At 41.5% G+C, this 27,501-nt stretch overlaps 1 protein-coding gene and 1 long non-coding RNA gene across 4 annotated transcripts; one reads left to right on the top strand and one right to left on the bottom strand.

Moving 5' to 3' along the window:
* The first annotated feature begins 226 nt into the window (after nucleotides 1–226).
* LOC111219762 (liprin-alpha-3-like) lies at nucleotides 227–23,267 on the top strand. Of its 3 annotated transcripts, none has more exons than XM_022742528.1 (32): nucleotides 227–436; nucleotides 5,495–6,295; nucleotides 9,060–9,161; nucleotides 9,620–9,784; nucleotides 11,074–11,148; nucleotides 11,276–11,335; nucleotides 11,564–11,692; nucleotides 12,878–12,970; nucleotides 13,369–13,421; nucleotides 14,016–14,109; nucleotides 14,258–14,392; nucleotides 14,587–14,670; nucleotides 14,781–14,912; nucleotides 15,007–15,069; nucleotides 15,261–15,340; nucleotides 15,743–15,929; nucleotides 16,033–16,226; nucleotides 16,349–16,592; nucleotides 16,681–16,820; nucleotides 16,930–17,078; nucleotides 17,230–17,326; nucleotides 17,648–17,729; nucleotides 17,964–18,164; nucleotides 18,321–18,383; nucleotides 18,903–18,923; nucleotides 20,066–20,241; nucleotides 20,415–20,512; nucleotides 20,640–20,815; nucleotides 20,984–21,052; nucleotides 21,532–21,694; nucleotides 23,011–23,079; nucleotides 23,208–23,267. In XM_022742528.1, exons 2-31 carry the CDS (start codon nucleotides 5,960–5,962, stop codon nucleotides 23,061–23,063), a joined length of 3,714 nt encoding a protein of 1,237 aa, XP_022598249.1. In that variant the 5' UTR covers nucleotides 227–436; nucleotides 5,495–5,959; the 3' UTR covers nucleotides 23,064–23,079; nucleotides 23,208–23,267. The 3 variants fall into 3 exon arrangements, with proteins under 3 accessions (XP_022598249.1, XP_022598248.1, XP_022598250.1); XM_022742527.1 differs by having other exon boundaries at nucleotides 18,897–18,923; XM_022742529.1 differs by lacking the exon at nucleotides 11,276–11,335 and having other exon boundaries at nucleotides 18,897–18,923.
* Nucleotides 20,152–26,163, bottom strand: LOC111219764. The gene is made up of 4 exons (XR_002665024.1): nucleotides 26,102–26,163; nucleotides 21,629–21,763; nucleotides 20,413–20,472; nucleotides 20,152–20,243 (listed from the first exon to the last, which is right to left on the bottom strand). It is a non-coding gene; the product is annotated as an uncharacterized LOC111219764 (long non-coding RNA).
* Nucleotides 26,164–27,501: the final 1,338 nt, after the last annotated feature.

The raw sequence follows: 27,501 nt of genomic DNA, 5'->3' as shown, positions 1-27,501 counted from the left end.
GCAGCTAAAAGGGCAATATGGGATCGTTAGAAGTAAAATGTCTGTGCAGTTAGTTTGCACTTGTCTGTGATATACATACACACTGTATAATTAATCAGGTGTTTGATTGGCCTGTGAGTGCGCGTGAGTGCGGGGCGCGCGCGTAAATCACAGGGATGCGGAGAATGCTGAGAGAATGTTTCTTTAAGACCCATTACCTTCCAATCCGACAGAGGGGGGAGTCTGTGGTAAGGTGGCGTATCGTCTCTCTCCGCGTCCCCCCGCTCGCCGTTTACATGTGGAAAAGAGAGGCGGAAAGAAATAACACACACTGTCAGCTTTACTCTGGTTTCGGATGAGGAGGGCACGGACACCGAGGCACGATCTTTCGCGGAGATGGACCTAAGGAATATTTAACATCTAACATGGACACTACAGGCTCCCCGCGATGACTGTGGTAAGGATGCAACTTCACACCGCCCCATCGCAACCCAGTTTCCACTGAAAGGGAGAATTATATTCATCGAAGGGGGGGGGGGGCGCAGAGGATGGAACATGCATGCACAAATGTAACGATAAATGCATGGGTGTGCGTGCACGCGCGTGTGATAACAAGTGGGCTACCTAACATTGTGTTGTCAAGGATTGAGGGAGGGGGGTGGTGTGTGTGTGTGTGTGTGAGGGCAGAGAGGGAGGGGGTGCTATTTGAATCGAAGCAAATAGGCTTATATTAGATAGACTATGCAACGCTCCGAGCCTATGTCAGTGTCAGGCATTGACAGGTGTGTTGGCAGCACACAGCACGATTTATTTAGGGCGCGCTTGCTCGCTCATACAGTTAGGTGAGGTGATAGCTACTTCAGAGAGAGAGCGCGAGAGAGGGAGGGAGAGAGCGAGAGATCATAAGATGCTACTGTATATTGGCCTACTATGTGTTGCTTGTAATTAATCATGGCTGTAACTAAGCTCTTTGCCGTTGGGAGCTTTGTAGTCAAACCTCCCAGTTCGTCTCACCGCTGTTACTGGGCCTATGGAGTTGCTTATAATTCTATAATGCCTGGAGAAGGCAGGCCCATTACTGAAAATGTGCGATGTGCATTTTTTGGGCCATCCTCCTGACGTGATGCTTTCCACAGCCTCAGCCGAGCAGGATCTCTTCAGAGAACAGACAAGGATCCATCTCCCTTCCTCTTTGCTTTAGTGCTCATTTTAACACTGATCACTCCAACACACAGCTACTTAGCTTTTTTTTTTTTTGCTTTTTTTTTTTTAACTAGAAGAATGTAGATGTGCGCGTGCGTGCTCGTGCGCACTCGCGCGTCTATCATGGAATGGTCTTTCCTCCATACATCCAGAAATGGAGGTATAGCCACAGACTAGTCGACCTGTCATACGGAGAGCCTCGTCATTTTCCCATCAGCTACAGCCCGGTGTGCAGTGAGGATGCCAGCGCGACCAGAAGCGTGTTGAGTCCGAATCCCGGTGCCTCCATTCCCACTGCCCAGCTGCCGACGATCACTTATCGATTCCAATGATGCGTTTCTTGCCCAGGGGGTACCGTTTCATGGTATTAAGAGGAGGGGGGAGGAGGAGGAGGAGGGGGAGGTGGTGGTGGTGGTGGTGATGTGGGGGGAGAGACGCGTTCATTATTAGTCGCTATATGCTCTGCTTTTACTGAAATGCCCGGAATGCATCCGACGTGCATGCAGTCTTTCGCTGAGGCGGTGATTTAACGCTTAACTGGATGTAAAAACCCATCGCCCAGACCCCTCTGTCTTTAGTTCTCATTGTCGGCGGCTGTGGGAGCCTGCAAACCCCTCTCCCCGCCCCAGTGTCTGGTGGAGGAGAGCTGTTGTTTGCTGCTCTTTCTCTCTCTCTCTCTATCTCACACACACACACACACACACACACACACATATTTTTTCCTTTGCCATTTTTCAGAGACAGGGAATATTTAGTAACATGATACACCGCCTAATTGGGGGCCAAATCCTAATTGGTCATCTAGCAAGCAGATACTGTAGGCTACAGCCAGTCTGTCCACTCCAGGGTACAAGCAGGATTCAATGTGACTGTGTATGATGATGATGATGATGATGATGATGATGATGATGATGATGATGATGATGTGGGCAATCATAATATGAACGCACCCACATGTGCACATGAAACACACAAACTTGATTGATTTCAATGTGGTGACACTGTGCGTGAGCTCAACCATTACACCAATGGATCTAATGCAGCTACTTGATAATGTGGCTGTGCTATAGCTCTGCATTATAGAAACATGCCATGCCAACAGCAAGTTGTTTCTGTGCTGCCTCTCTGCCCGTGCCCATGCTCTCACTTCAGTGGCAGCAAGAATAGCAATTTTATTCCAAGAAAAGGTCTTAATAATGCCCATACAGCTGTGATGTTATGGCATGAGAAGTCTACAGTGAACCAGACACGGAGTGCTCGCTCTTGTTTCCTAGTTGTCGTTCTCTCTCTCTCTCCTCCACACACTCACAAACACACAGGTCCCGAAGCCCAGTGACCTCACAGCTGACGCTTCAGTCAAAACTGCAGGCTGCACAGTTATGTTTTTCCCTGCACTGAATCAGGACTCCAGCAATGAATCCTTTGTTTTTTTCCTCAGCGCAAAAACTCATCATAATGACACAGGAGGAATACAGTGAACTATTACTGTGAGCTGTGCAGTGATTGTTACAACATATACGAGAGTCCGCAGTAATTACATTACCCCGTTTTCTGTTGCCCCTGCTGTGCTAATGAAGAGTTGCTGGTAATGACAATGAGTAATATCCCAAACTGAGCGGTAGAAAGTTTTGCTTACAGGCCACCTTATACTAAAACAGGAGTATTTCAAGGCTTTTCAAGGCCCCGTACCAACTCAAATTAATTTCAGGAGGATATTTTTGGGTAGTTTCGATCACAATCAGAAGATGTTGTAGTCTTTGGTCTACATAAAACCTCTGGAAACATCAGAGGTACTAAGTGTAGTTTGATCAAGAGTGTTTTCTAAAGAGGCACAAAAGTGACACATTCAAGTCAGACCACGAATTTGTCCCAACACAAAGATATTTTTGCCCTATAAAACGCTATAGATCCTCATCAATAACGTTGGTTCATTTTACATGAAAGCAAGCGAGATCATTAAGCAAGTAAATACTTGCAGAATGCCTTTGAAAGGCAACAAGATCACATCAATCTGATTCTGGACAATCCAAAAAGTGGTTGTCATTATGTTGTGTTTCAAAACAGTTGATGGCCAAACTATTTTTGGTAGCCACAGGCCATGACAGGAAGTGGATAAAAGTACATTTTTGCACCCTTGGTTGAAAATCACCACTTGAGCACAGTAATAACAGAACAGTTATTAATCAAAATCAGCTATCACCGACATCAGTTGCCTTAGTGCTAAACACACTGTTAGCATGATGTAATTCAGGTGTATGTCATGTGACTGTTAAACTCTCACTGATCTTTTGTCCCACTGAAGCAGGTTATCACTGAATTTTACGTTCACTTCTGACGTTTCACAATTCCGGGGCTTTTTAAAGTCCTTTCTCAATGTGTGCTACTGCTATGAGGACACGCAATTGATGACATGCATATGCAGCCACCAGTGTGTCGGAGAAGTTCAAAACAGTTCTTAAATCTGATTTCATTTTGAACTCTGGAAGTGCACTTTAAGGAAATGCAGTGAATGCCAGTTCAGTCTTGCATCAGTGATTATCCATCAGTGGAGCGGGAAAGGAAGTAAGCTGTTTTTTAGTGGGACACACAGTGAGGATGCCAAGTGCTCTAGCCAGCTCACCAGCATGAGGAGCTAATGCAGAGCTGTATCAGGCCTCCAATTACCAGCTAGCAGTCCCCCATCTTTGGTCTTGGACGTCCTTATATTAATAATAAGACCACTGGCAGAGACTTATTTTCACTGGAGCTCAGGCTCACTTGCACTAAATATGTTTGATCACAAAATGGATGATTTTGGTTGGACAAAGAAATTCTTTATTGTGCTGCCTAGTCTCACTGACGTAAAGAAGCCTGCATGGGGCACTAAATCAGTCCAAACCACTTAAAAGTATAAAGGCCAGTGCAAGCCCTTGAGTATTGTAGACTAGACAGTGAAGAATATGGGAGGAAAGACGAGAGGGACTCGAGGCGCTATAATAATGTTGATTGCCTGAATCTATAACGTTTTGGCCCACAGTGTGCAGGGTGAGACAGAGGCCTTATTCAGTAAAAGTAAAAAAGATCATTTAAGTTATGCGACCAATTTGCAACAAAAAAAAAAAAAAAGATTTTTTTTTTTTTTTGAAAAAAACTGATGTGGACAAATTATAATTTCTAAAATGATTGAGATTAATATTTTTAACAGTTTTTATGACCGCTAAAGTCACACTGATCTCATCAAGTTGATAGGATTTAATATCTTAAAGCGATGGCTGAACATTATGGGAAATTTGCCTTAGGGCTGCGTGATATTGGAAAAAAAACTGACGTTGCCATATGTTTTTTTCTGCGATATATACAATACTGCGATATGAAAAAATATAGGGATTTTCACCAGATATGAATTCCTGTTTTTGGTCAATATCATCCTTTCAGTGGCCAAAATAATTCCATACAACTGACATTGCTTTTTAATTTTTTCTGTCTTGGTTGTTTGATAAACTGATCAGGAACGATTGTGATTGGCTGTTGGCTGTGCGTGCCGAGCCTGCGTGTCACTCGCTAACTAACTCACAAATGCTGTGTGTCTAAGAACCCTTCAATCAAAATGAGAACCATGCACGTTTTCTTTTCTTTTCTTTGCATCAAGTATCAAAAAAGTTGTAGCATGACATGTTTACATTAAATGAGGAGTTTGAGTCTACTGTCATTTCTCTGCATTAAATATAAAAGGTACAGTCTGCGGCTGGTTAGCTTAGCTTGGCATTAAAAACTGGAAACAGGGAAACAGCCGCCTCTCTCTGCTCTCTCTCAACCAGCTTTTCTAAAGCTCACTATTTAACAGGATTTAATCTATTTAAAAAAAAAAAAAAAGTCAGACTACTACTTCAACACACAGGATTTCGAGTAACATTCTGTGTTTTGGACTATAACTGAGTTGAACAGTAATAATTTCATTCCTGTCTCCTGAAGATGTTTCTCAGGTTGCATGGCTCAGTGTGTATGTAACTTAAATACGCCTTTCATTTCATTCATTGTAAGTTGAGATTCTAAAGGTCCAGAGTGGATGTGTAAGCAAAGATCCAGAATTGATTTGATATCTATTGGCGTCGTCATCACATTATCGTGCACTAAGTCAACGTGTTCTTTGTTTTGTCAAAAATGCTAATTGCAAACCATCAGTTGGTATTAGTGTCGCGTTTCGATGGAGTTACATTAGTGTGTGTTGTTGTCCCAAACTACAGCCTTTGCTTGCAGTGTCTTTTCTCATTTGTTATATGCACAGTGAAGATTATTAAGGGGGATCTAACGCAATGCCTGTTTTCTTTTACAGCTCTTACCCATGGTGCTGTGAGGAGCTCCGCCTCGTGGACACAATCTAGGAGTATCAACCCTCCTTTGTCCTTTCCTTCCCCATTGCCCCCTTCCCTTCCTCACCCTCCGCCGATCCTTGTCACCCACAGAACACCTTCCTCATAGATGTTTCTTGCATAACATAGGAAGACATAAGCATTCTGATCATTTACCATGCAGGTTGGGACTTTGTGAGCTAAGTGAGCAAAGACGAACAGAAGGAAGTGCTGGAGAAAAAAAACGTAAAGGCAATAAATGCAGGAACATATGTAGACATGACCAAAGGAATGATATTTTTGGAAAACTGAAGATGTAAAGATTTATATTTTATACATCAAACTTTTAGTACGAGCTCATAAAAACTCAAGGCACGGTGACAGACATTTTGCACGCACAATCCCCCATATAGTTTCCTTTGTTGACTTGACACACACGCCCCGGTCTCATGATGATGTGCGAGGTGATGCCCACCATTTCTGAGGATGGGCGAAGTGGGACTGGCGGGGGCCCTTCCTCACCTGCCGGGGCAGGAGTCGGAGGCCCCGGAGGTGCGATCGGAGGAGGAGGCTTCGGTGGGAGGGAGCCCAGAGGCGGAGGAGATGAAGGAGGCAGCACAGGGAACCTGGAGTCCCTAATGGTCAACATGCTAACAGAGAGGGAGAGGCTGCTGGAGAACCTGAGGGAGACACAGGAGAGCTTGGGCACGGCTCAGCTCCGCCTCCGCGAGCTCGGCCACGAGAAGGAGTCACTTCAGAGGCAGCTATCTATTGCTCTGCCACAGGTACAACTCTGTGTGTGTGTGGGTGTGTGTATGTGTGTGTGTTTTTACAATCTGTGCATAAGTATATGGAGTCTAGTTTGGAAGTGAAAGTATGTGTTTTGGCAATGCAAGTGTGTTAAGGAACACTTCTCCTTGTGAGGTAGCATTGTTTATCCTCTGTGCAATCAGAGTCTAGTTATGTATGAGTGTGTTTTTCTCAGTGCATGTCATTGTGAAGCGAGCTCATGAGACAGTAAGCCTTTGCTGTGACAGTTCATGCAGAGTGACGCAGCTAGAAAGTGGATGTTAAATACTTCCCTCTCTGCATCTTCAGTTGAGTTTTCCTCACTAATGTTGTTCTTACTAATGCAGTGGCTTTATGTGCCTATCATCTTCTGGCTCTTTAGTCTAAGTTGCATCCGCAATTTTCCCCCTTATTGTGTAATCAGGCTTTATTATGTTTGTTGACCATGTTGTTAGCAGATGATTAATGACACTGGAAGATAATATTTGTTAATGGGCTCAGCTTAACTTAAATGAATACTTGATTTTATAGGAATTCTCTTTAGTTTTTACTGGGTGAAATTGCTTATTAATAGTGACTGGAATCGGAAGATTTTATCCTATAGTTGTAAGATGAAAAGCTTTCTTTCTCCACTGGGACAAATCCACAACTCTCAGTGTGTGTATTGTTTTTACAGTATAGTTTGCTGTCACACTTCACTGTCCTTGCAGCACTGTATGTGAGGTCCCCTTTTGTTTTCTCCAGTTCGTAGGGTGTAAAATGTGACTGCATAAATGAACCAAAACAAATGCCATCAGATTTGTCTGATTTTATATTGCTCTATCTTGAGCTACAGCCATTGTTATTATTCCAAAATCAGGGGGGAGGGGTCAGAAGGGGCTTTTTGAAGCATTTTCAGATCAAATTTTGACATTAACACATGAAAGGAGACAGAAAAGTGACTAGAGGAATTCAGCACGGAACATATTGAGTCACCAGTGCAGCCCTACTCTCATTATTCCTGGACAACGCATAATATTGTCACATTTGTTAATAACCAAACGTGTATGTACAGGACTGGATATAAATAAAAACCTATGTAATACAATACAGTTTAGTACATGCTTCTCTCGAAATACTTTGATATAAATTTCAAGATCATGGCATAACAACACCCTAACTACAGATAAAAATTACAACAATATTATTGTATAATAACTATAATATATAGTTGTCACCTTTAGAGCTAAAACAATTGGCTGATTAATCAATTAGTCGATCGACATAGAAGGAATTTGTTACTATTTTGATAATTGATTCATTATTTGATTAATTTTCAAGGAAAAATACGTTCCCTACTTCTAGCTTCTCTATTGTGGGTGTCTTTGAGTTTTTGGACTGTTGGTCCAACAAAACAAGCTATTTTAAAATATCACTTTGCAATGTGCATTTTTGAGTATTTTCTGACATTTCATAGACAAAAAAATTAATCGATTACTCAATAAATAATCAACAGATTAACTGATAATGAGAATAATCATCAGCTGCAGCCCAGAACATCTTTCCGACACAATCTTGGAACACAGTGAAAAATGATAAGCCCCAGAATATTTGTTGAAGAGTTACACAACATTATGGGAATGTATATGAATGTACAGGTGCTGAGTCTCTAAAATGTAAAATATTATACATGAGATGCCACGCAAAATCAAATTTGTATTTCCTATTTGCATAACTCAGTTTCCATGCAAGTCATAGATCGGCACTGCAAATTCATTAAATGAATGGAGGCCATAGCCTAGAAAGATAGAGTGAGATGAAATAGAAAAGAAATGACAAGGGGACACGGGAAGCCAACTGAGAAGCTGACCCTTATCCAAACAAGAAACAATCCCATAAGGCCAGGAGCCAATGGACCCACTGTGTCACCATCTGTATAGATCTATCTCTGGCTCTTTCTCTCCTCCCTCCTCCATGCAAACAGACCCATTTCATTTGTCTAGTTTCAACTGTTTTTGAATCATGGAGCAGGTAATCCTGACTGTAAACATCTGCACATCATCGTCACTCTCATAAACACCAATCGCCTCGACGCTGAAGCCTCGGATGTGTTTTATGGAGACATAAAGAAATCATTGACTGTAGATTCTATGGGTTTCGTTCACTGTTTCCTTTTTTTTTTTTTTTTTTTTTAAAAGCAAATCAGGACATGCTCTCCTGTTTGCACTCTGTTTGAGCACTGTGCAGGTTGCAAATGTATTCCCAGCGGTGCTGCAAATGACATATCGATGCTCTGTTTTTTGGGGGGTCTCGCTTGTGCATTCCAGTGCAGAGCCATTGTGTAACAGTGTGATGTAATCCATCCGTGAATGCGAGTTCACAGAGGAGGATGAGCAAGAGAGAGTGGTGGTGGAAAACTGTGTCAGTGATTTACATGATTATTATGTAGGTTTACATCATGTGCGTCTTCCTACGTCCCTGGTCTCAGGTGTTTCACAATGTGTGTTTCTGGAGGCCTTTGGTTAGGTATATTTTTAGCATTATGTGAGCATTCATGTGTGTGTGTGTGTGTGTGTGTGTGTGTGAGAGTGGCGAGAGCAGCCCATTCTATTTAATTTTAAGAGTCACTAGATTTGGCTATGTCTGGCCTAAATTATTATTTGTTCCTTTAAACTCTGATTGCAGCACAAATGGCTGTGCAGAGACCACTTAAACTATTAAAACCATTCATTTAAACAGTTTGTTTTCTTTGCCCCTGAACGCAGCTTGTGTATTCCACAGGAGTTTGCTGTGTTGACTAAAGAGCTGAACGTTTGCCGGGAGCAGCTTCTGGAGAGGGAGGAGGAGATTGCTGAGCTCAAGGCGGAGAGAAACAACACACGTGTAAGATGTTTAGCGGCCATTTTGCTTATTAGCACTGTAACAGCCTCTGTGTTATCTTCCTCACCCATTGTGGTTGTGTGGGTGTGACACTGTTTCATTTGCTACCCCCCCCCCTCTTTCTCTTCCTTTTTTTCTCTTCCACATTCTCTTTTCTCTTCATGACTCCTTTTTTTTTTTTTTTGTCCATATCTGCTTTTCTTATCTCACCCACTCACTCCTTGTCCCTTTCTGCTACCTGGCGCTCTTCTCGCCACCCAATTTTATCTCATTGTCACTCTTAAAACCCTTCACTCCTCTACATATTCTCTGTCTCTTCTCTCTCTCTTCCCGTTTCTGTCTCTTATTCTCTTTCCCTCCTCATCCTCTGTGTCCCCGCCTTTCAAACCTCCCCATCTTACCTCTTGCATTCTCCTGTCACCTCGCCGTCTCCTTCCCCTTCAACCCACACGCTGCTGTAGTTGTTGCTGGAACACCTGGAGTGTCTGGTGTCTCGCCATGAGCGCAGTCTGAGGATGACGGTGGTGAAAAGACAAGCTCAGTCCCCTGCAGGGGTCTCCAGTGAGGTGGAAGTCCTCAAGGCCCTCAAGTCTCTGTTTGAGCACCACAAGGCCCTAGATGAGAAGGTAGGTCAAACTGTTTATCTTTGAAATGTAGATCAGGCCCTGCATTTATCAAACTGAAAATAGTTTGCATTTTATCGAAAGACAAAGGGTAAACATGCTTCACCTTTCCTCCTACTCATAATAGTTACCTGTTATCAGTATTTACAATGGATCTCACATGACAACTTGTATGTGATGTGTATGTGGTTTTCTGACCCGCAAAGCTGCTAAAACCAGACATACGGTCTGGCTAAGTTAGCTGACCTAGCACCACACAGACAGACAAAGTTAGCGGTTATAGCCGATGAACATAGTGGAGCATTTATCAGCTAAAGAGACAGATTTTTAACTCAGAGATTGGTTGAGATAAAAAAAAAAAAACTGAGCTAGCTAAACAGAGAGTGAATATTGCACTCACAGCCATGATGGTGCCCAGAAACAATACACTAAATTAATGCTATGAATGTTTCCGCTGCCCCCAAATGGCCAAAAAAAAAAACAGTTACTGGAGGTTATATAAAAAATATATTGATAAAATTTCTTTTGGCCTCTTAAATTTAAGCTACCTCCATGTTTGTGGTAGTAGATGTGGCTGCAGTATACATTGGGGATGCACCATTTAGCATATGTTTTGGATTGACTGTACTATACATGATTGGTTATGGTGATGTGATGAGTCTGAATTACAATAGGTTTGTTTCAGCTCACAAGTTTCAGCTCTTTCTTTCCCATAAGCAAACAGATGTTACACCCCTTAAAATCATGTTTGAACAATACTGTAAAAAATGAACAGCGGGGCAGATGACAGGTAAATCCTTCAGATTCGCTCTTCTTGCTTTGAGGATGCATGTGACTGATCATCTGATAACCTCACAGCTGCTCTAAAATTCCTGCAATTAGAAGTAGGTCACTTTATAAATGTCTCTTACTTTTCACTCTTACTGAAGAATTTTTAAGTTTGCACTTTAGAGCATTCCTAGAAGTCGGATAAACATATGCCCAGGAAGATAAATCCTGTCAAATGAAGTGAATGGCAATGCAGTGCACAGAAATACCTTATGCACCTATTGTGGAGGAATTCTGTTACCATGCGTTTTGGCCTCTCATGAGCTGTTTTAATTGTCTCTATCGCCTCAAACTGTTTCTTGCTCTTTCTAAAAAAGCTTATCAGGAAGGTCAGAAGATGGGGTTACTTTAGGAGAGCAAAAGGGCAAATCCATTTTAGCGATACAAATGCAGCTTGAATCTTAATTTGCGAACACCATGATGGCCGGTCAACTCATATCACTCCTTGTTGCTTCACGGCACAGGTGCGAGAGAGGCTCCGTGTGGCCCTTGAGAGGGTGTCCATGTTAGAGGATCAACTTGCAGCGTCTTCTCAAGAGGTAAAGTCGAATGGAAATGATTTTCTGTGTCTCCAGGACTCTTAAGCTCGGTGTGAAGAACGCCAAGAAGTGAAGGAAACATTAATTCATATCGTCCGTCTGCCCATTTTGTCTCCCTTCTTTCCAGGTAATCTCTTTAAGAGACCAAATTAAAAGACGTCAACAAGGGGTGGACGGCGGGAAAGATGTAAGGGAGGGTTTTATGCATGTTGGTTCCAGTTGTTTTTGTGTATGTGTTAGCGTCAAGAAAGTCAGTAGAAATTAGATGTAGCGGTCCCATGCTGTGTCAGTGTGATTTCATCTCATCAGTTCATTTAATATTTAGCTGCAAACTTAACTGATTCTAACTCTTTTTTCTCTCTCTTTCTCTCTTTCATTTCACTCTCATTTGTTTCCTACATTGCCATCATCGCAGCGACTACCCAACGGCCCTTCCTCTGGCCTGGAGGACAGCGAGCTGGAAAGACAGAGAGAAGGAGAGATTGAGCGACAGCGAGCCGAACTCTCCCAGCTGAGGGAGAGGCTGGCCCTCATGTGCCGGCAGGTGAGTGCGTGCGATTCTGTACATCTATAAACCAATACGAGGTTTGAAACTTCAGAGTGAGGAGGTTTTTCCAAAAGGGAAAGACATTTTCAGCACAGCAAGCATTTGACCTCAGGGTTTAAGCTGAAATCAGAGCTGCATTTGACTGACAGCAGCCTCGCAGCATTAACAGCCTCACGACACTCCTCACATCCTGATTCTGCTAAATCCAAATCGGTGCAAATCTCTCATGTGAAATAAACGAAACCTCTTCTAACTGGCAGAAGCTGATTGTGAAACATTAAGTCTTTGTTAAATTAAAAATACCAAAAATTCTTGGCGTGTAAGAACAGATGCTGTGGTGGTGAAAGGAGCTGCAACAGTAAACAGTATTGGTATGAACATATCAGCAGCGCAATAGTGAGTAGTGTCACATTATATTAGCTACACAGTAGGAATATAACTGGATGTTACTGGTAGCCGCTCTACCTGAACTAATGCTATGTCCCATTTTTAAGGTTGGTATAAGGATAAGGTTAAGAGTAGGAGTAAAGGTTGAGGTTAGGTTGGGATGTAGTCTTCACAAGCATAGGAACACAAGTGAGTTTGTACTTTATCTGTGCATTTGTGTTCCTGTTTTGTTTTCTAATTTAGTTAATAGAATGAAGACATCATAATGAATTCCTTCAGTGTACTGCATTAAGTACTGCCAAGCTATTTCTCAAGCATTTCCAACAGTACATCACTAGAAGGAGGGGAGTGATGTCCAGTAGGTCTGCTGGTGTCCCTCTTCCCCCTTGTGGCCAGTTAGACTATTACAGCATCTTTGAAAAGTCATAATTATAATCATTTGTAATATATAAAAAGACATTTAATTTGATTTTAATCACAGACGTGCTGTATGTAGCCTTGTGAAATAAAGTATTGTGCAATAGGTAAAAGGTATTTGGATGAAGATGACTAAGTGACTGAACAGAAAACAGAGACACAGTCAGAGGCACATTCTGCGTGTTGGCTGTGTCAGACTCTCAAGTCAGCGTGCTGCACTTATGTCAGTGCTGCTCTTTAAGAGTCTTACACTGAGCAGACAGACATTCGTAATCTATCACTGTCGTGTCTATTTACACTTGGTGCTGTGGCAGTTAACACTGACTCACGTACGTTCAATCTGTGTCATCTTGTGTCCCTTTCGTGGTGTCACGTCAGGTTGGGGAAATAGAGGAACAGCTTGCGGCCGCCAGGAGGGAGGTGACGAAGTCGGAGGAGGCCAATCAGAAGCTCCAAAGGGAAGTGAAAGAGGTCTGTCGGGCCAATCTGTCTCTTCCTGGCCAAGACCCTGAGCTCCCTCGACTCCCGGGGCTACGAGTGTATATTTGAACACAATGGGCATATGCTGTAGAAGTACTAATATGCATTATTTGGTAATGAGAGGGAAATTCAGAGAAATTAAACAGTTATGAGGTCGAAATCTACTTATTGATATTACTGTAGATTTGATTTCAATGCAGAATTAATTGTAAATAGACCCAAAGCATTAACATTCACTACTTATGCAGCCCATACACACATTAGTTCTTTCTCTTACCTGGCCATTATCATATAATTGTGATACAAACTGTTACATCATGTACTGTATGTTATGAAAGACTCGACATTGTTCATTATCTTGTTTCTTGATACATTGCTGTCTCCTTCAGGCTCTTTGCCAAAGGGAGGACATGGAGGAGAGAATTACAACACTAGAACGCAGGTAATCTTTGCTGTGCTTGAGGAATCTGTTCTTAGTTTTAATGAGGACTTGCCCCCTTTTTTTTTTTTTTTTTTTCTGGAAGCAGAATTTCATACATCAGCTGTAATGGACGTAGCAGAAGGACCATATGTTTCACCTGTTGGCTGGCAATGTGTTGCAAAGGTCTCCTGAGATTTCTTTATACAGTCTAAGGTTGTTTTACATAATGACATTTGCATTATATTCTTATTAAGAATTCAGCTGTGTGATAAAAGCAAAAAAAAAAAAAAAAAGACTCCCTGGCTCACAGTTTATTGAAAGTAAGAAGATTGTGGATGTCCAAGCCGTCCAGTCAAATGTATAATATAGGCAGTCATAGTCAGTGTTTAAAGATGGTTCAGTACGCAGCTCCTGTCACATTTTTTTTTAACAACTGATGCAAAAAACCCCATTTGTCTAATACTTGCTGAACAATCAGGGATGGCATTTTTTATTTTTAGATTAGCCATCTGTTTCTCCTCAATCAATCACATGTAATCATATATACCATGTTATTTTTGGTTAAGAAACGCAGCACCAATCTCACATTCATTGGTGGCTTTGTGTTGCGTGCAGGTACCTCAGCGCCCAGAGGGAGGCGACTTCTCTCCATGATATCAAAGACAAGCTAGAAAATGAGCTGGCCAGCAAGGAGTCCCTGCACAGACAGGTAAGGAATATCTCAAATAATAAATTGTCTGCTTTTGTTATGCCTGACGGCGTTTTAGAAGTATTTAGAAATGTGAGGGTGGATCAGGTGTGTGGGGTGCTTTCCTGGGTTTCAGCTCTTATGCACGTGTTTTCGTTTGTGTGTTCAGAGTGAGGAGAAGAACAGACAGCTACAGGAGCGTCTGGATGAAGCCAAGCAGAAGCTCCAGCAGACCCTACAGAGGGCAGAGACATTGCCTGAGATCGAGGCCCAGCTTGCCCAAAGAGTTGCCGCTCTCAACAAGGTACTTTGAGTCCGGAGCAACAAAATACTGGATAATGTAAAGTGTTGCATTTAAAAGGTTGGATTTACTTTAAACACTGTCATAGCTGCCATCTGTCGATCAAATAAACAGATAATCATGGCTTTCAATATAATTCTCACAACACACTTCTTGGAGCATTTGGAAATATTCTTATGTTATTTTATGTAACGCAGGCAGAGGAGCGCCACGGAAACTTTGAGGAGAGGCTACGGCAAATGGAAGCCCAACTTGAGGAGAAGAACCAGGAACTACAGAGGGTAACATCACTTGTCTTGATCTCCTTCGCCACAGTTCCCTTTATTAAAATAATTAAAACCTTGTTTTTGTTTACCTCGAGCATCTCTCCTGCGGTCTTGCTTCCTTTTAGGCCAGGCAGAGGGAGAAGATGAATGACGAACACAACAAACGTCTCTCGGACACAGTGGACAAGCTCCTGTCCGAGTCCAACGAGAGACTGCAGCTCCACCTCAAGGAGAGGATGGCAGCACTGGAGGAGAAGGTGAGAGGAAGACTCATCAGTGTTGCAGTACGTTTTGTGACAGAGTGAAAAAATAAGAATAAGAAAAAGTATATTTATTCTTCTGCTCTGTTAGAATGCTCTTTCAGAGGAACTGTCCAATATGAAGAAAATCCAAGATGACCTTCTAGCTAATAAGGTATTCAGTCCCCTTTTTAAACGCGTTATGTTCTATGTGTGAAGAGTCGAGATAATTTGTTAATATTGTGAAAATACGTTTTTGCTGAACATTCAATACCAAAAGGGTTATAAAACGTTTTCTCTACAAAGAACAGAGACGATCTTTAACAAATAGGGGTCAGATTAAAGCCTTTCTCCTCTGTACTTTAGGAGCAGCTGCTTGCTGAGCTGGAGCGAATCCAACTGGAGCTGGATCAGCTGAGAGGCAGGCCTGGCTCTTCTTATTCCAGGTTAGCCACAATGAACCTTTAAGGGGGTTTATTTATACAACACAGTAAGCTCTACATTTTGTGAATGCCCAAATTAAAGCAAAATCTCCCAAGGGATACTATATCTACACTGTTCCATCTGAGCACAATTTTTTTTTGTTTACTCTCCTGTTTAGTTTTAATGTACTTCCACTAAGATCTATTTTAAAAAGTAATTATTGATACAGCACCTAGAGGGTGTTGTTCTAGCTGCCAAATATGCAAATAATACATACGCATTTAATTCATGTGGATGCAACTCTTTTAATACGATTGTTTTTTTTCCACAGAGACTTGTTTGTTGTAACTTTACACCCAGAAAATGGGGACATTGTCCTTTTCAAGTACTGTGGCGTAACAAATGAATTCTGGATCTCACCGTAGGGCGGGCAGCGTGAGCTCACTTCCCTCCACCCTTTTTCGAAGATCTCTTCCAGGGAGCGCCTCAGAGCTGCGGTACCCCCAGGGCGGAGGCTCGCTCCCGGCTGGCTACGGCAGCTCCTCTAGTGGGGTGGTGGTCAGGCGGGCACACCGCGGCCGGTGGGGGCCTCCTAGAGACGATGGCAACAAGGTGCTGAGGCTGAGATAATGTTGATGATTGTGATGCAGATGATGATGTTGAATTGATTATTAGGATGACATCATCTCCTGCAACCATTTTCCCCTCTTTCCAGTATGGAGAGTGGGACAGCGGTTCTATGCTGGGCCCTGGGTTTGAGGGCGGTGTGGAGGGGGGCTGCTCCGATGACGAGGACGACAGGGAGACTCTGTTTGGATCGGAGCTTCTCTCTCCCAGCGGACAGACAGATGTACAGACATTGGCAATCATGCTACAGGAACAACTGGAGGCCATTAACAAGGAGATTAAGTAAATTGTGTTACAGGTTTCCTTTTCTGTCTGTCTCACCCACAGAAATGTTGGACGTCCAGAATGAAAACCCTTGAACAAATTGTTCTTTTTCCCTCCCTTTCCTTCTCCACTTCTCTCAGGCTGATTCAGGAGGAAAAAGAGAGCACAGAGCTGAGGGCAGAGGAGATCGAGAGCCGGGTCAGCAGCGTGGCCCTCGATGCCCCGCCCCTTCCACCGTCCTCTTTGGGAGGACGGGACAGTGTCGGGAGGGGCTACATGACTCCCTCCATCACCTCCTCCACCTTGGCGTCTCCCTCACCACCCAGTTCTGGACATTCCACCCCCCGCCTCCCACATTCCCCTGCCAGGGAGACTGACAGACAGGTACTGCGTCGAAGGCGTCAAAGCTGTGATATAAGCTACAGATCAAGTCAAACCGTGTAAATCTACTGAAATTTTTCGCACCCTACAGAATAGCAAAGATGGCGAGGAATGCAGAGCACTTGCCCTGATTGACTCCACCCCTCCCCCTGTTCCTCGAGCCCTACGATTGGACCGAATGACACACACTCACCCGGGGGCAGGCCTCGATGACCACCGTGAATTTCGCAGGTACTCTCAGGAGCATTTACTCATAAATACTTCGTCTGGTTCAGACACTAGCATCAAGACTGAGCGATTTCGCCGTTCACCTCGTTCTTCTTTCCCCATTTCTGTCTAGTCTCTCTGCTGATGGTGTCACCACTGCCAGCCAGGATTCCCTCCACAAAGCCAGCAAAAAGAAAAGCATTAAGTCGTCAATTGGTCGTCTCTTTGGCAAAAAGGAAAAGGGGAGGATCGGTGCACCTGGGCGTGAATCTGCCTCACTGGGTTGGTGAACCGACTGGAAACTACTCAAATCCCAAAAGCCATTTTTTTCCTCTCCAAGTGACAAATGTATCTGTTGACAGTGAGGGAGAATTACAGACAGCGAGGTGAATTCATGAAGTAATTATCACGTTTAACCTCTGACCTTTTTCAGCCTCCACACCGTCTGATGACCTGGGTTCAGCTGACCCCTTAGGTCTCGCTAAACTTGGGACGGGAACAGTTGAAAAAGACCGCCGCAGCAAAAAGAAGTGAGATCAGTCATCTTTCCACACACGTCTCATGTTATACAAAGATTTTTGAACCCTCCTGTAGGGTACAGTCGTTTTAGTAAATGGCACAGTCAGGTGCCATTAGTAAAGCATGACACTAACAAGGCCAGGGCTCGGGCTTTTAATTCCCCTGGTATCATTTATTTAGAAAAAATATATGACCCAATGGTGCTGCAAGGCACAGATGTCATGGTATCTCAAGTTCAGAGTGATTTTCTATTTATAGAAGGATACAGTGGTAAGGTGAGATATGAAGAAATTAATCTCCGTCAAACTTCTGTTTTCCACTCTCCCTGCCAGGCACGATTTGTTAGAGGAAGCCTGTCGTCAGGGTCTTCCTTTCGCCTCATGGGACGGCCCAACTGTTGTTACATGGCTGGAGGTACGTCATGGCACATTGTCCTGTTAAATGAGAGGATCAGTCCAGTTCAGATAGTCTAATGTGATGCAAAGTTATTCATGAATTTACTTTTCTAGAGCTCATAAACTAAACTGTACTCAGCAAATACAACAGTGACATTTAAACATTGGTTTTTGTCACCTGATCGTTGGAAGCACCATCATTCATCAAGTGTTGGCGTTAAATATGCGCTGCGTCTTCTTTCTGTTTACCCAGCTGTGGGTTGGGATGCCAGCATGGTATGTGGCAGCGTGTCGTGCCAACGTGAAGAGCGGCGCCATCATGGCCAACCTCTCGGACACAGAGATCCAGAGGGAGATTGGCATCAGCAACCCTCTACACAGGCTCAAACTCCGCCTGGCCATCCAGGAAATGGTCTCCCTCACTAGTCCATCTGCACCTGCAAGCACGCGCTCTGTAAGGCTCAGTAAAAAGAAAAAGAAAAAAAAAAGCATGATGTAACTCCAAGCGCCAGTGTGCAATCAACACGTGCACACAGGTGGGACATTAACAAATTCATACGGTGATGTCAAGGAAGGAGAAAGATGTTGTATTTGTTTACTGTCATTACAGTCGACCAGTAATATTTGGATGACACATGCCGAGATGGAGTCTCTCACTGCTGCCACCAAGCCAGTAAGACTGAATATAATATTACATACCAAATCTTTTTCTAGAGATTTTAGGTTAGTTTTTTACTTTATGTTCATGGCTTTTGCACTTATTTCATTTACATAAAACTGAGACAGTTCTGATACAAACCCTATTGCAGTATTTTCTGTATATAGGCCTGTAATGTAATTAATTGGTTTATGTTTTGGCCTCTAAACACGTAGCAGTATGAGCGGAGCCCACGTACTGATGAACTCTTTTCTTTTTCTTTGTCTCTGATTAGGCATGTTTGGCTTCACCTTTCCCTTACTATTCCCTCAAAATCTGTTTTGATGTAGTGTTTCTCCAACTAATTCTCACTCACTAACAAAACTTTTCCTCCTTCTGCCTTTCCCCTCTCCTCCTCTCATTCTGCCCTGACACCGATTCACCATAACACACACACGAACACGAACACACTCCGTCCCTGATCTTTCCCCTCTCTTTGCCACTCTCTGCCCCTTTTCTCTTTCATTTCCTCTCTGCCTGAACCGCAAGGAGCAGAAGGAGTTCAGCTGGGACCAGGTGAGTTTTTTTTTTTTTTAATCAGTGCACGTGATCATCACATGCCACAGCATAATGTGGCGTTTATTACTGGAAGGCTGAACCACTCTGGTGTCAGGTCAAGATGGAAACAGACTCATTACTCAGGGAACTTTGGGAAATGATGAAATATTAAAACTGCCCAAGATGTTTTTAATCACAAACATAATTTACTGAGCTATAAGCACCTTATGCCAAAACCACCTCCATATGTGCGTAATCAATTACTCCATTAAACTAACACGATCTGACTACTTGTCTTGGCATGTAAACTGCATTGTTTCTCATGTAAACTGTTATTTATAAAGAGCTATGTTGTTGTACACTTTACCAGAGTCTGTTTTCTGTCACTTGAGGGTAAAAGTGTGTAAATCTTAAACTCATCAAATGGCTATAATGAAAACCAGAAGGGCTCTGGAAGCAGCACAGAGAACAACAGAGTGAAAATCAGAGTTTGAGTTATGAGGCTTTTTTCCACAGCAGACTATGAATTGGAATTTTTTTTTTAATCATTTCAGTCTAAATTTCCCACTTTCTAATAAGCCACACTTTATGTTATTGATGTAACAGTCAATTTGAGGTCGCGTTTTCCTGATGCATCACAGAGCTAGCGTCATGCTAATTGAGGATTTTCCACAAACTGGCAATCCAAAAGTTGTTCAATCAACTGGCAAAGCTGAGGGATGTTTTGCATGACTGTTGGCTGGCAGCTGTAAACATGGAGTGCCCAGGGAAGGAGAGGGAGCTGGGGAAAAACCTGCAGACAGAGGGAGTTTCTGTTTTCTTGAAACTTTTAGGTTGCACATGAAAACTATGATGCCATTCTTTATAACAAAGGCTCAGATAATGAAAAAAGGAGTGAGGAACCTTTAGTCCAAATATTTAACCATTTTGACTATATAGTGATAGTAAACTAAACTGGAAATCTTTTTGTGTTATTTTTCATTTCAAATTCAGGCTGTTGTCCTAGATGTTACCAATTACATCACAGGGAAACTGGGGGGAAGAAAATCAATAAAATAAATATTAGACTCTGGAATTTTTTATACTTCTTTTGGTTTATTAAACACCTCGTCCGTGTCCTTTCACTCTGTTCGTCTCCATCACCCCCCTCCGTCCTCCAGATCCTGGCCTATGGAGACATGAACCACGAGTGGGTGGGAAACGAATGGCTGCCCAGCCTGGGTCTACCCCAGTACCGCTCCTACTTCATGGAGTCACTGGTGGACGCCCGCATGCTTGATCACCTCACTAAGAAAGAGCTGAGGGGTCAGCTGAAAATGGTGGACAGTTTCCACAGGTCTGAAAGAGAGATTCACAGTTTATTCGTGACATTTATCCAACCTTGTCAGATCTGTTTGAGTCTCTCTGCTTTTTCTATATATATATACACACATATATATATATATATATATATATACACACACACCAGCTTTGGTGAAAATTAAAGCAGTGTGTCATTCTCACTTACAGGGTGAGTCTTCACTATGGCATCATGTGCTTGAAGCGCTTGAACTATGACAGGAAGGAGCTGGAGAGGAGGAGGGATGAGAGTCAACATCAGAATCAAGGTGAGCCCTGTGGTTAATGGGAAAATCTTCTCTTCAGACGTGATTTCAGAGCATACAGTACATTCACACATATTCCTGCAACTATATTGAACTGGAGATAACCGTTTTTCTGCGTCCTTCTACACAGATGTGATGGTGTGGTCCAATGAGCGAGTGATGTGTTGGGTGCAGTCAATCGGTCTGAAAGAGTTTGCCGACAACCTATTAGAAAGCGGGGTGCACGGGGCCCTCCTGGCGCTAGATGACACCTTTGACTACACTGACTTGGCCCTCCTCCTCCAGATACCCAATCAGAACACACAGGTACTCCGCAATACACCACCATTACTGTCAGCTCGTTGAAGCTGAATGTAGAAAAACATCTCTGTAGAGAAATTCACATTGCAACACCTTCTGTTTTCCTATTGCCGAGATAATCCCAATCTTCAACCCCTAAATTATCTTAATTATGATCTTAAAACTCTGTTGCAGGCGAGGCAGCTCCTGGAGAAGGAGTACAATGCTCTCATCTCCATGGGAACAGAGAGGAGGCCAGATGAGGTACGACAAAGCAGACTGTCAGTGGAAAATCAATCAAGATAATCACTCCTGCCAGGAGGTGGAGTGTGTGTAGATTGTAACCACCCAGACTAAGACTATTTTACTTAACAATAGGGCCTTTGATCCAAACTTTTCAATTCTTGCTCTTTGTTAAATGTGTGCCATGATCATTTCCTTACCACTGGTAAAATACTGAAGCAGACTGAAGTATCTCTCTTCCTTATAAAGCGCCTTTATGGCATCAGCGCATGCACTGCTGGCAAATTGTTGGTATGCCAGCGTGGTTCAGCTGTGTTTACACCAGTGCTAATTGCTTAGTTACAGCATGTAGGACTAAAAACTGTGCAACTGTGGTATACTGTCACAACAAATCCTGCTTTGTCAAATACTACTTTGTTAAACCCCACTTATGCATAATGAATAAGACCCTGAAATAGATAGCCACTGTGAACACTGATGATATTTAATTGTCTATACAGGATGGCACGAAAACATTTACACGATCACCATCATGGAGAAAGATGTTCAGAGAGAAGGACCTCCGTGGCGTGACCTCCGACTCCTCAGAAACATTACCTGCCAACTTCCGTGCCTCCGCCATCTCGACCCCCTCTGTCACCCTGAGAAAAGTCCAGAGTGAAGGTGAGGAGTCGCTCAGTGGGCATGACAGCAGCACTGCCAGGATCAGGCATTACACTGTTTTTTTTCTTCCTATTTGTGAGGAAACAAACACAATGTGCATTATGAAATGTTAAACCACTCATACTTTTACTAACAAACTTAGTCAGGCGTACTTAGATTATGCTGCGTGCAAATTTGTGCTACTTTAGCCTGATGTTCTTTGCTCATTTACCCTTCAAACAAGTGAAAATAACGGTGATAAAATGTTGGTCAAATCCACTAACATGGTCAAAAGCATTTAGATGATGGAATTTTGAGGAGCTGTTGTAAAGACGTAGCGTGGAAATCAAGCCACAAATTGAAAACGGGAATGAGAAACTTCCTTGAGGAATTGCCTGCGTTGCCTTGTGGAAATTTCCCTAAGGCAATACACATATTCATGCACCGGTCACTCAGTGGTGATTCTGTCACTTGTGAATCAATGATATTGGCTTAGTTAGTTTTAAATTGTATGTCATTTATACTACTGATGATCTTCTTCTACCTTCCAGGCTGCCATATTGGCTTCAGTCATTACCTTTGATAATACAGATTCCAGCTTTTAGAGATTTAAAAAACTGACTGTGATATGCAATTCATCAACATATAAGCAAGTTTATGTCATTCAGCTGTGTTATCTTGTGTTTCTGTATCTTCTGATATTATGGACACGTTGGCCCTCCTGTCTAGTCTGTTTGATCTGAGTAAATACAGGACATTTCTTAATGTAAGAGTCTGTACAACAGACTTTGTAAGGTGGTGTATTCAGTAACACAGCTTACGTTACAGCCATAATATATAGTCAGGCTAGCTGTTTCCACCTGTTTCCAGTCCATGCGCTAAACTAAGCTAATCAGGTGCTGACTTTAGCCCCATATTTTCTCATCTAACTCTTGGGAAAAAAGCAAATAAGTGTATTTCCCATAATATTAAACTACTCCTGTGAGGTAGTAGCCATTGCCACCACAGCTTCCCATCTGATAGCACCCCTGGTGAAGAAGAATCCACAAGTAGCGCAGCGTTACTTGTTTTCTTGTCATTTTATTTATACATACTTATTAAAATTAATTTCCACAGCAGGCATATCATGACCTTACACAAGCAAATGCCAGCACTATCCCTCAAAACAGTGAGGACTGAGGGAGCCTTTTGGATTTACAGTAAAACATCTTCATTGAAAACTCCACTCCTTTTTTTTTTTTTTTTTGCAGGTTTACTTGTTTCAGTTTGAGATACTTGACCGATTTAGAACCACATGTATACAGTATATTTACTAATTACATTCTTCTCTCTGTCAGTAAACTCTGGTCCAAGAGGAGAGTCGGGGTCCGTGAGAACATATTCCTGCTAAAAGATAAGCACACCAGGTGAGAAAAGCACCCCCACAGACGATTGTATCTGTAGCTAAAAACAGCTTGTGTGAACACCAAATCAAACGTCACATCTTAGCAGGAGCTATTACGGTTCATCAGGTGTGTCTTATTCTGTTTTGCAGACCCCCACCTCCATCCTAACCCAAGGGAAAAAAAACCCCACATTTTTGAAGAAAAAAAAACAAAAAAACTGAGGCTCAAAATCAAAAATGGACACTAGAAGATGATAAACATCGTTCGAGCCAGACGCCTCGAAGAATCAAAGACACTGAGTGAATGATTTCTGAAAAGATGATAAAATAATGAGTGAATGTCTGTTTATTCATCTGTTTCTCTCTTACTCTCTCTCTCTCTCTCTCGCTCGCTCTCTCTCTCTCACTCCATCTTGATCCATAGTTGTGGCATGATGCTGTTTGATTCTGTAGAAAGTGACCATCGCCTATCGTGAATTCATCTTATGTTTTTGAGTGTGAGATGGCAATATTGACACAATGAATTTATAGTTTTTAAAATTGGAAAATGCATTCCTGTTCAGATCAAGAGAATGATTCCCCGACACACATCCTTTCAGGTGATCTTACTACAATTTAGACTAATAATAGAACATACTCTGCCTAGTAACATAACAATACAGTAGAATCTGGGGAGAGGAAGGTTCAAAGGGAGAATGTAAGTGTATAAAGGGTAAATGAAATGTATGTTCTTAAGCCATAACAGACGAGAGATGCACAAATGTGAATAGGTCAGACAATGAGACAATTAGCAAAGTGCTTTATGACAAAATCCTGTTCAAACTGGGAAAAAGAGAGTTAAGCATTTGTGTTAATATGCATGCCAAAATCAACCATTTTAGAGTGAACGTCATGATATCAATCATCTAATGATGTGAAAGCTTGGGTCAGGACTTTGTAAAATGTGTGTATTTTATTTTTATCATTTTTTATGATAACTGCTATTGTATGTATGTATGTATGTATGTACAGTATGTATGTGTGTGTATTAAACTGTACGTTCATTTCATACTTAGTTTTAAGACTGACTGTAATTTGATTTTAGGTTGAAAAAAAGGAAATATGTTTTAAATTATGGACATTTAAGATATGCTACTTGTATGTGTACATTTTGAAAAAAAAAATTGTGTTATGATTTAAATTCATATTATTGGAGAGTAGTGATGATAATTGAATATAATATGATAACAATAATGATAATGATTGTAAAAGCTGTAATTAAAAAAAACATACCTGTAAAACGTTGCTGAAGGAGTTATTTTCCCCTCACACTGACTCACAGGTAAGTGGCTGTAATAGTGCTCTCGATTGTCCTTTTCGAACGAGCCATTAAAATGTATACACCTTGTTTATCTTTGAACTCTCAGCTTTACAGTAGCTTGAATACTTTGCAGCAAGGGTCATAACTAAGACTAAGACATACCAAACGTCAAGGCGTGCAAGGTGTGAGGTGGGGAGGGGGGCTTAGACAGGTGGCATATTCTTGTTTCTACTTTTAATTTGGTCCCATTGGCAATGTTAGGCACACAATTACTACTGTGCTACATTTTTATGCTAAGGTGTAAGAATATATTTGTATTCACTTTATATTTCACTAATGAATTTGCACCTTTATTTGAACCATGGAAACAGACAATTATATAATCTGTGTCTTTGTTGGTGGTTACAGCCCTATACTATCTATATGTTTGTAAAGAAATTGACACACAGTATATGATTTTGCTCAGTCAGGGGTGAATGTAGTACCACAGGACTGGAGATGAGCCAAAACAGGAAGAGGAAACCCATTTTGCTTCTTAGGCATGGCAAAGCAGTTATAAATAATGTTGGTGTTCTTATCCTAAACAGGTGAAAACGGAGTCACACTGCATATGAAATGCAATAAGGAGTCACAGAAGGAGGCCCTTGAAATCAAAAGAATCTGTCCTGAATTAAGTGTATGATGGCATTTTCTCTTAGTATTTTTGACAGGAGCAATGTTCACACAATGGTGCTGGCTATGCTTGAACTTCCTGTGCTCATGAAACATGGCTGAACAAATAAACAGGAGAGCGCCATCTCCTGGCTGAGTTTCATCTTTAAAACTACATATGATACTTTCAGAATCAGGTCAATGAAATACTTTCTCTTATTTCAGACTGCTGAAATACTGATGAGATATTTTTAAGTTGTTTTTTTTCAAAATTTTAATTGTCCAAACGGAGTAATTTATTTGACCATGGCTTCTATACTCCTATGACTGACAAGTGAGCGAAAAGTGTATGAACTGACCCCTTACATAGCATCACAATGGAATAAAACAAAAGGGTCATGAACTTTGAAGAAAGAGTAAGTCAGTTAACATTACAACAACATTAACTGGGTTACATATTACCCATACACTGTGTTATTTCCTGTCTCACTGCCTTAATACTTTTATATTAAAAAAAAAAATAATGATAATAAAATAATGATAATGGTATATTATATAACAATTATCAAAATGTGCATTTCATAACATTTTACAATTTTTCTGCCAAAAGAAGTTATGCATGAATAAAAATGTACATAATATACAATACACCACATGCTGGAGAAACTCCCAGGTGGAAAGGCACTGCTTTGTGTAACTGATGTCAAACATCATTAAGAGTCTATGAACAACATTTCAGTCAATAATAAGGAAGTAAAAATAACTGGATTGTTTAAAGTAGAATTGAGATTATTGGTTAATGACTGCTTTAACATCAGGTTTCTCAGTTTAAAACAGCATTTCATTTCTCAGCATGTTCACCATGAGGTTACGCCAATCTGACATCTGATGTGATCAGCTATCAACACTTACACAGTAAACTATTAACCTCTTACAGTTTATATACAACTTTTTAGTGATTTCAAAAGGAAATCATTTTCCTTTGTACATAGACCGGATGTGAAGAATTAGGGAGTGATTAACCAAAATAAAGTTAACTCGATTAGCTGAGGTTGTGGTTACGTTACATGTTCTTATGGGTTTTTAAACTCACCGTTAAGAACCATCTCGTCTGGTATTTCCTCTCTGAAACGTTCCTCCTTGGTATCTCTGATCTGAAAATACAAAAGAGGAGATGAAACAACCAAAAAAAGTTAGTCATGGAACTATCAACACACATGCCTGCATTCTAGCAGACGCCATCTTCAGGCTGCTACTGAGTCTGCACAGAGCCAGAGGCTGCTGAGTGTTGTAGTTCTTACAGCTGTGATAAAGTTGTGCGTGCAGTACTCGGGTTTCTGCTTTTTCACCTGCCTGTGAAATCACTTGAGAAGAAGATTTTATAACGAGAATCAAATAACCAATTCTCTTTTAAAACCCTGGTTTTCAGTAATTCAGTATACAGAGACTTTCAACAGATAAACAACAAAAAGTGAAATACACTTAATGGGGAAAAATATGCAGACACAGTGTGCATTGTGTCCTAGAGTAGTGATTAATGCTAGCCTTATAATGTCCACATATTAGAAGTTTAGCAGCTAATACTAGCCTTGTAATGTCAAAACTTTAAGATAGCAGCTCATGCTAGCCTGATGTCTGATTTATGTAAGTGGCACTGCACACTGTTAGCTTCATACTAGCCTTGTATTCCATAAGTTAGTAGCTACCTACCATGTGGCATTAAACACATGGGTAAGGGTTATTCTAGGGTACTTCTTCAGGTATGTTATAATGAAGCTTAATGCTACCACCTGTCCAAGAGTTAGTAGCTAAAGCTAGACATATAATATTCGAGGAGCTAAAGCCATCTTCTTAATTGTAAGGTCCAAAAGTTAGCTCATGCTATCCTAATGCCCAAAGGTTAACTAATGCTACTAATGCTAGTGTGTGTGTGTGTGTGTGTGTGTGTGTGTGTGTGTGTGTGTGTGTGTACACAACAACTGTTACACAAATTTCATGCTTTGTTTAGCGCTTATCTTTCGCACTTGAAACACAGGTTTGTTTGAGGTAAGCTGTGTTTTGCTACAATTTCCATCGCTTTTTCTTGGTTAAATAGATACAGTTGGCTTAATCCGAGCTACTTGATTGTTCACACTCACCATGGCCTCCAGGAGTTTTCAAAGGGGGCGGCAGCCAAACACTATTTTTTTATTCTCTTGCTGATGTCATCAATGATGTCACGGTTTATACCATGATTGTGGGGGTGAGCCTAAATTCAATATACTGTGTTAATAAGTATTTGTGTTATTTGTAATGATTATACTTTCTCTCTCTCTCTTCTGTTGATGTTTACTGATAAAAAAAAAAAACGTTTTGTCAATAAATCGTTTTAAATAAGATAGACTTAGAAGTATTAATTAATGTTATTGAAAAATATTATATTTTATCCAAATATGCAGCCATTGTTACTTTAACTAATTTGTTCTCCCTTGACATTAGATTTTTGGAGGCCAA

This window comes from Seriola dumerili, unplaced genomic scaffold (genome assembly GCF_002260705.1).
Source record: "Seriola dumerili isolate Sdu_G_001 unplaced genomic scaffold, Sdu_1.0 BDQW01000068.1, whole genome shotgun sequence".
NCBI lineage: Eukaryota > Metazoa > Chordata > Actinopteri > Carangiformes > Carangidae > Seriola > Seriola dumerili.
Note: the sequence above shows the minus strand (reverse complement) of the source record. Positions and strands in the feature narration are given on the sequence as shown.

Bases quoted from the DNA above. Each gene is read 5' to 3' on its own strand.
- LOC111219762 (XM_022742527.1), top strand. From the start codon at position 5,960: ATGATGATGTGCGAGGTGATGCCCACCATTTCTGAGGATGGGCGAAGT. The intron at 11,693-12,877 runs GTGAGTGCGTGC...GTGTCACGTCAG, and splicing joins TGGCCCTCATGTGCCGGCAG to GTTGGGGAAATAGAGGAACA. The intron at 12,971-13,368 runs GTCTGTCGGGCC...TGTCTCCTTCAG, and splicing joins TCCAAAGGGAAGTGAAAGAG to GCTCTTTGCCAAAGGGAGGA.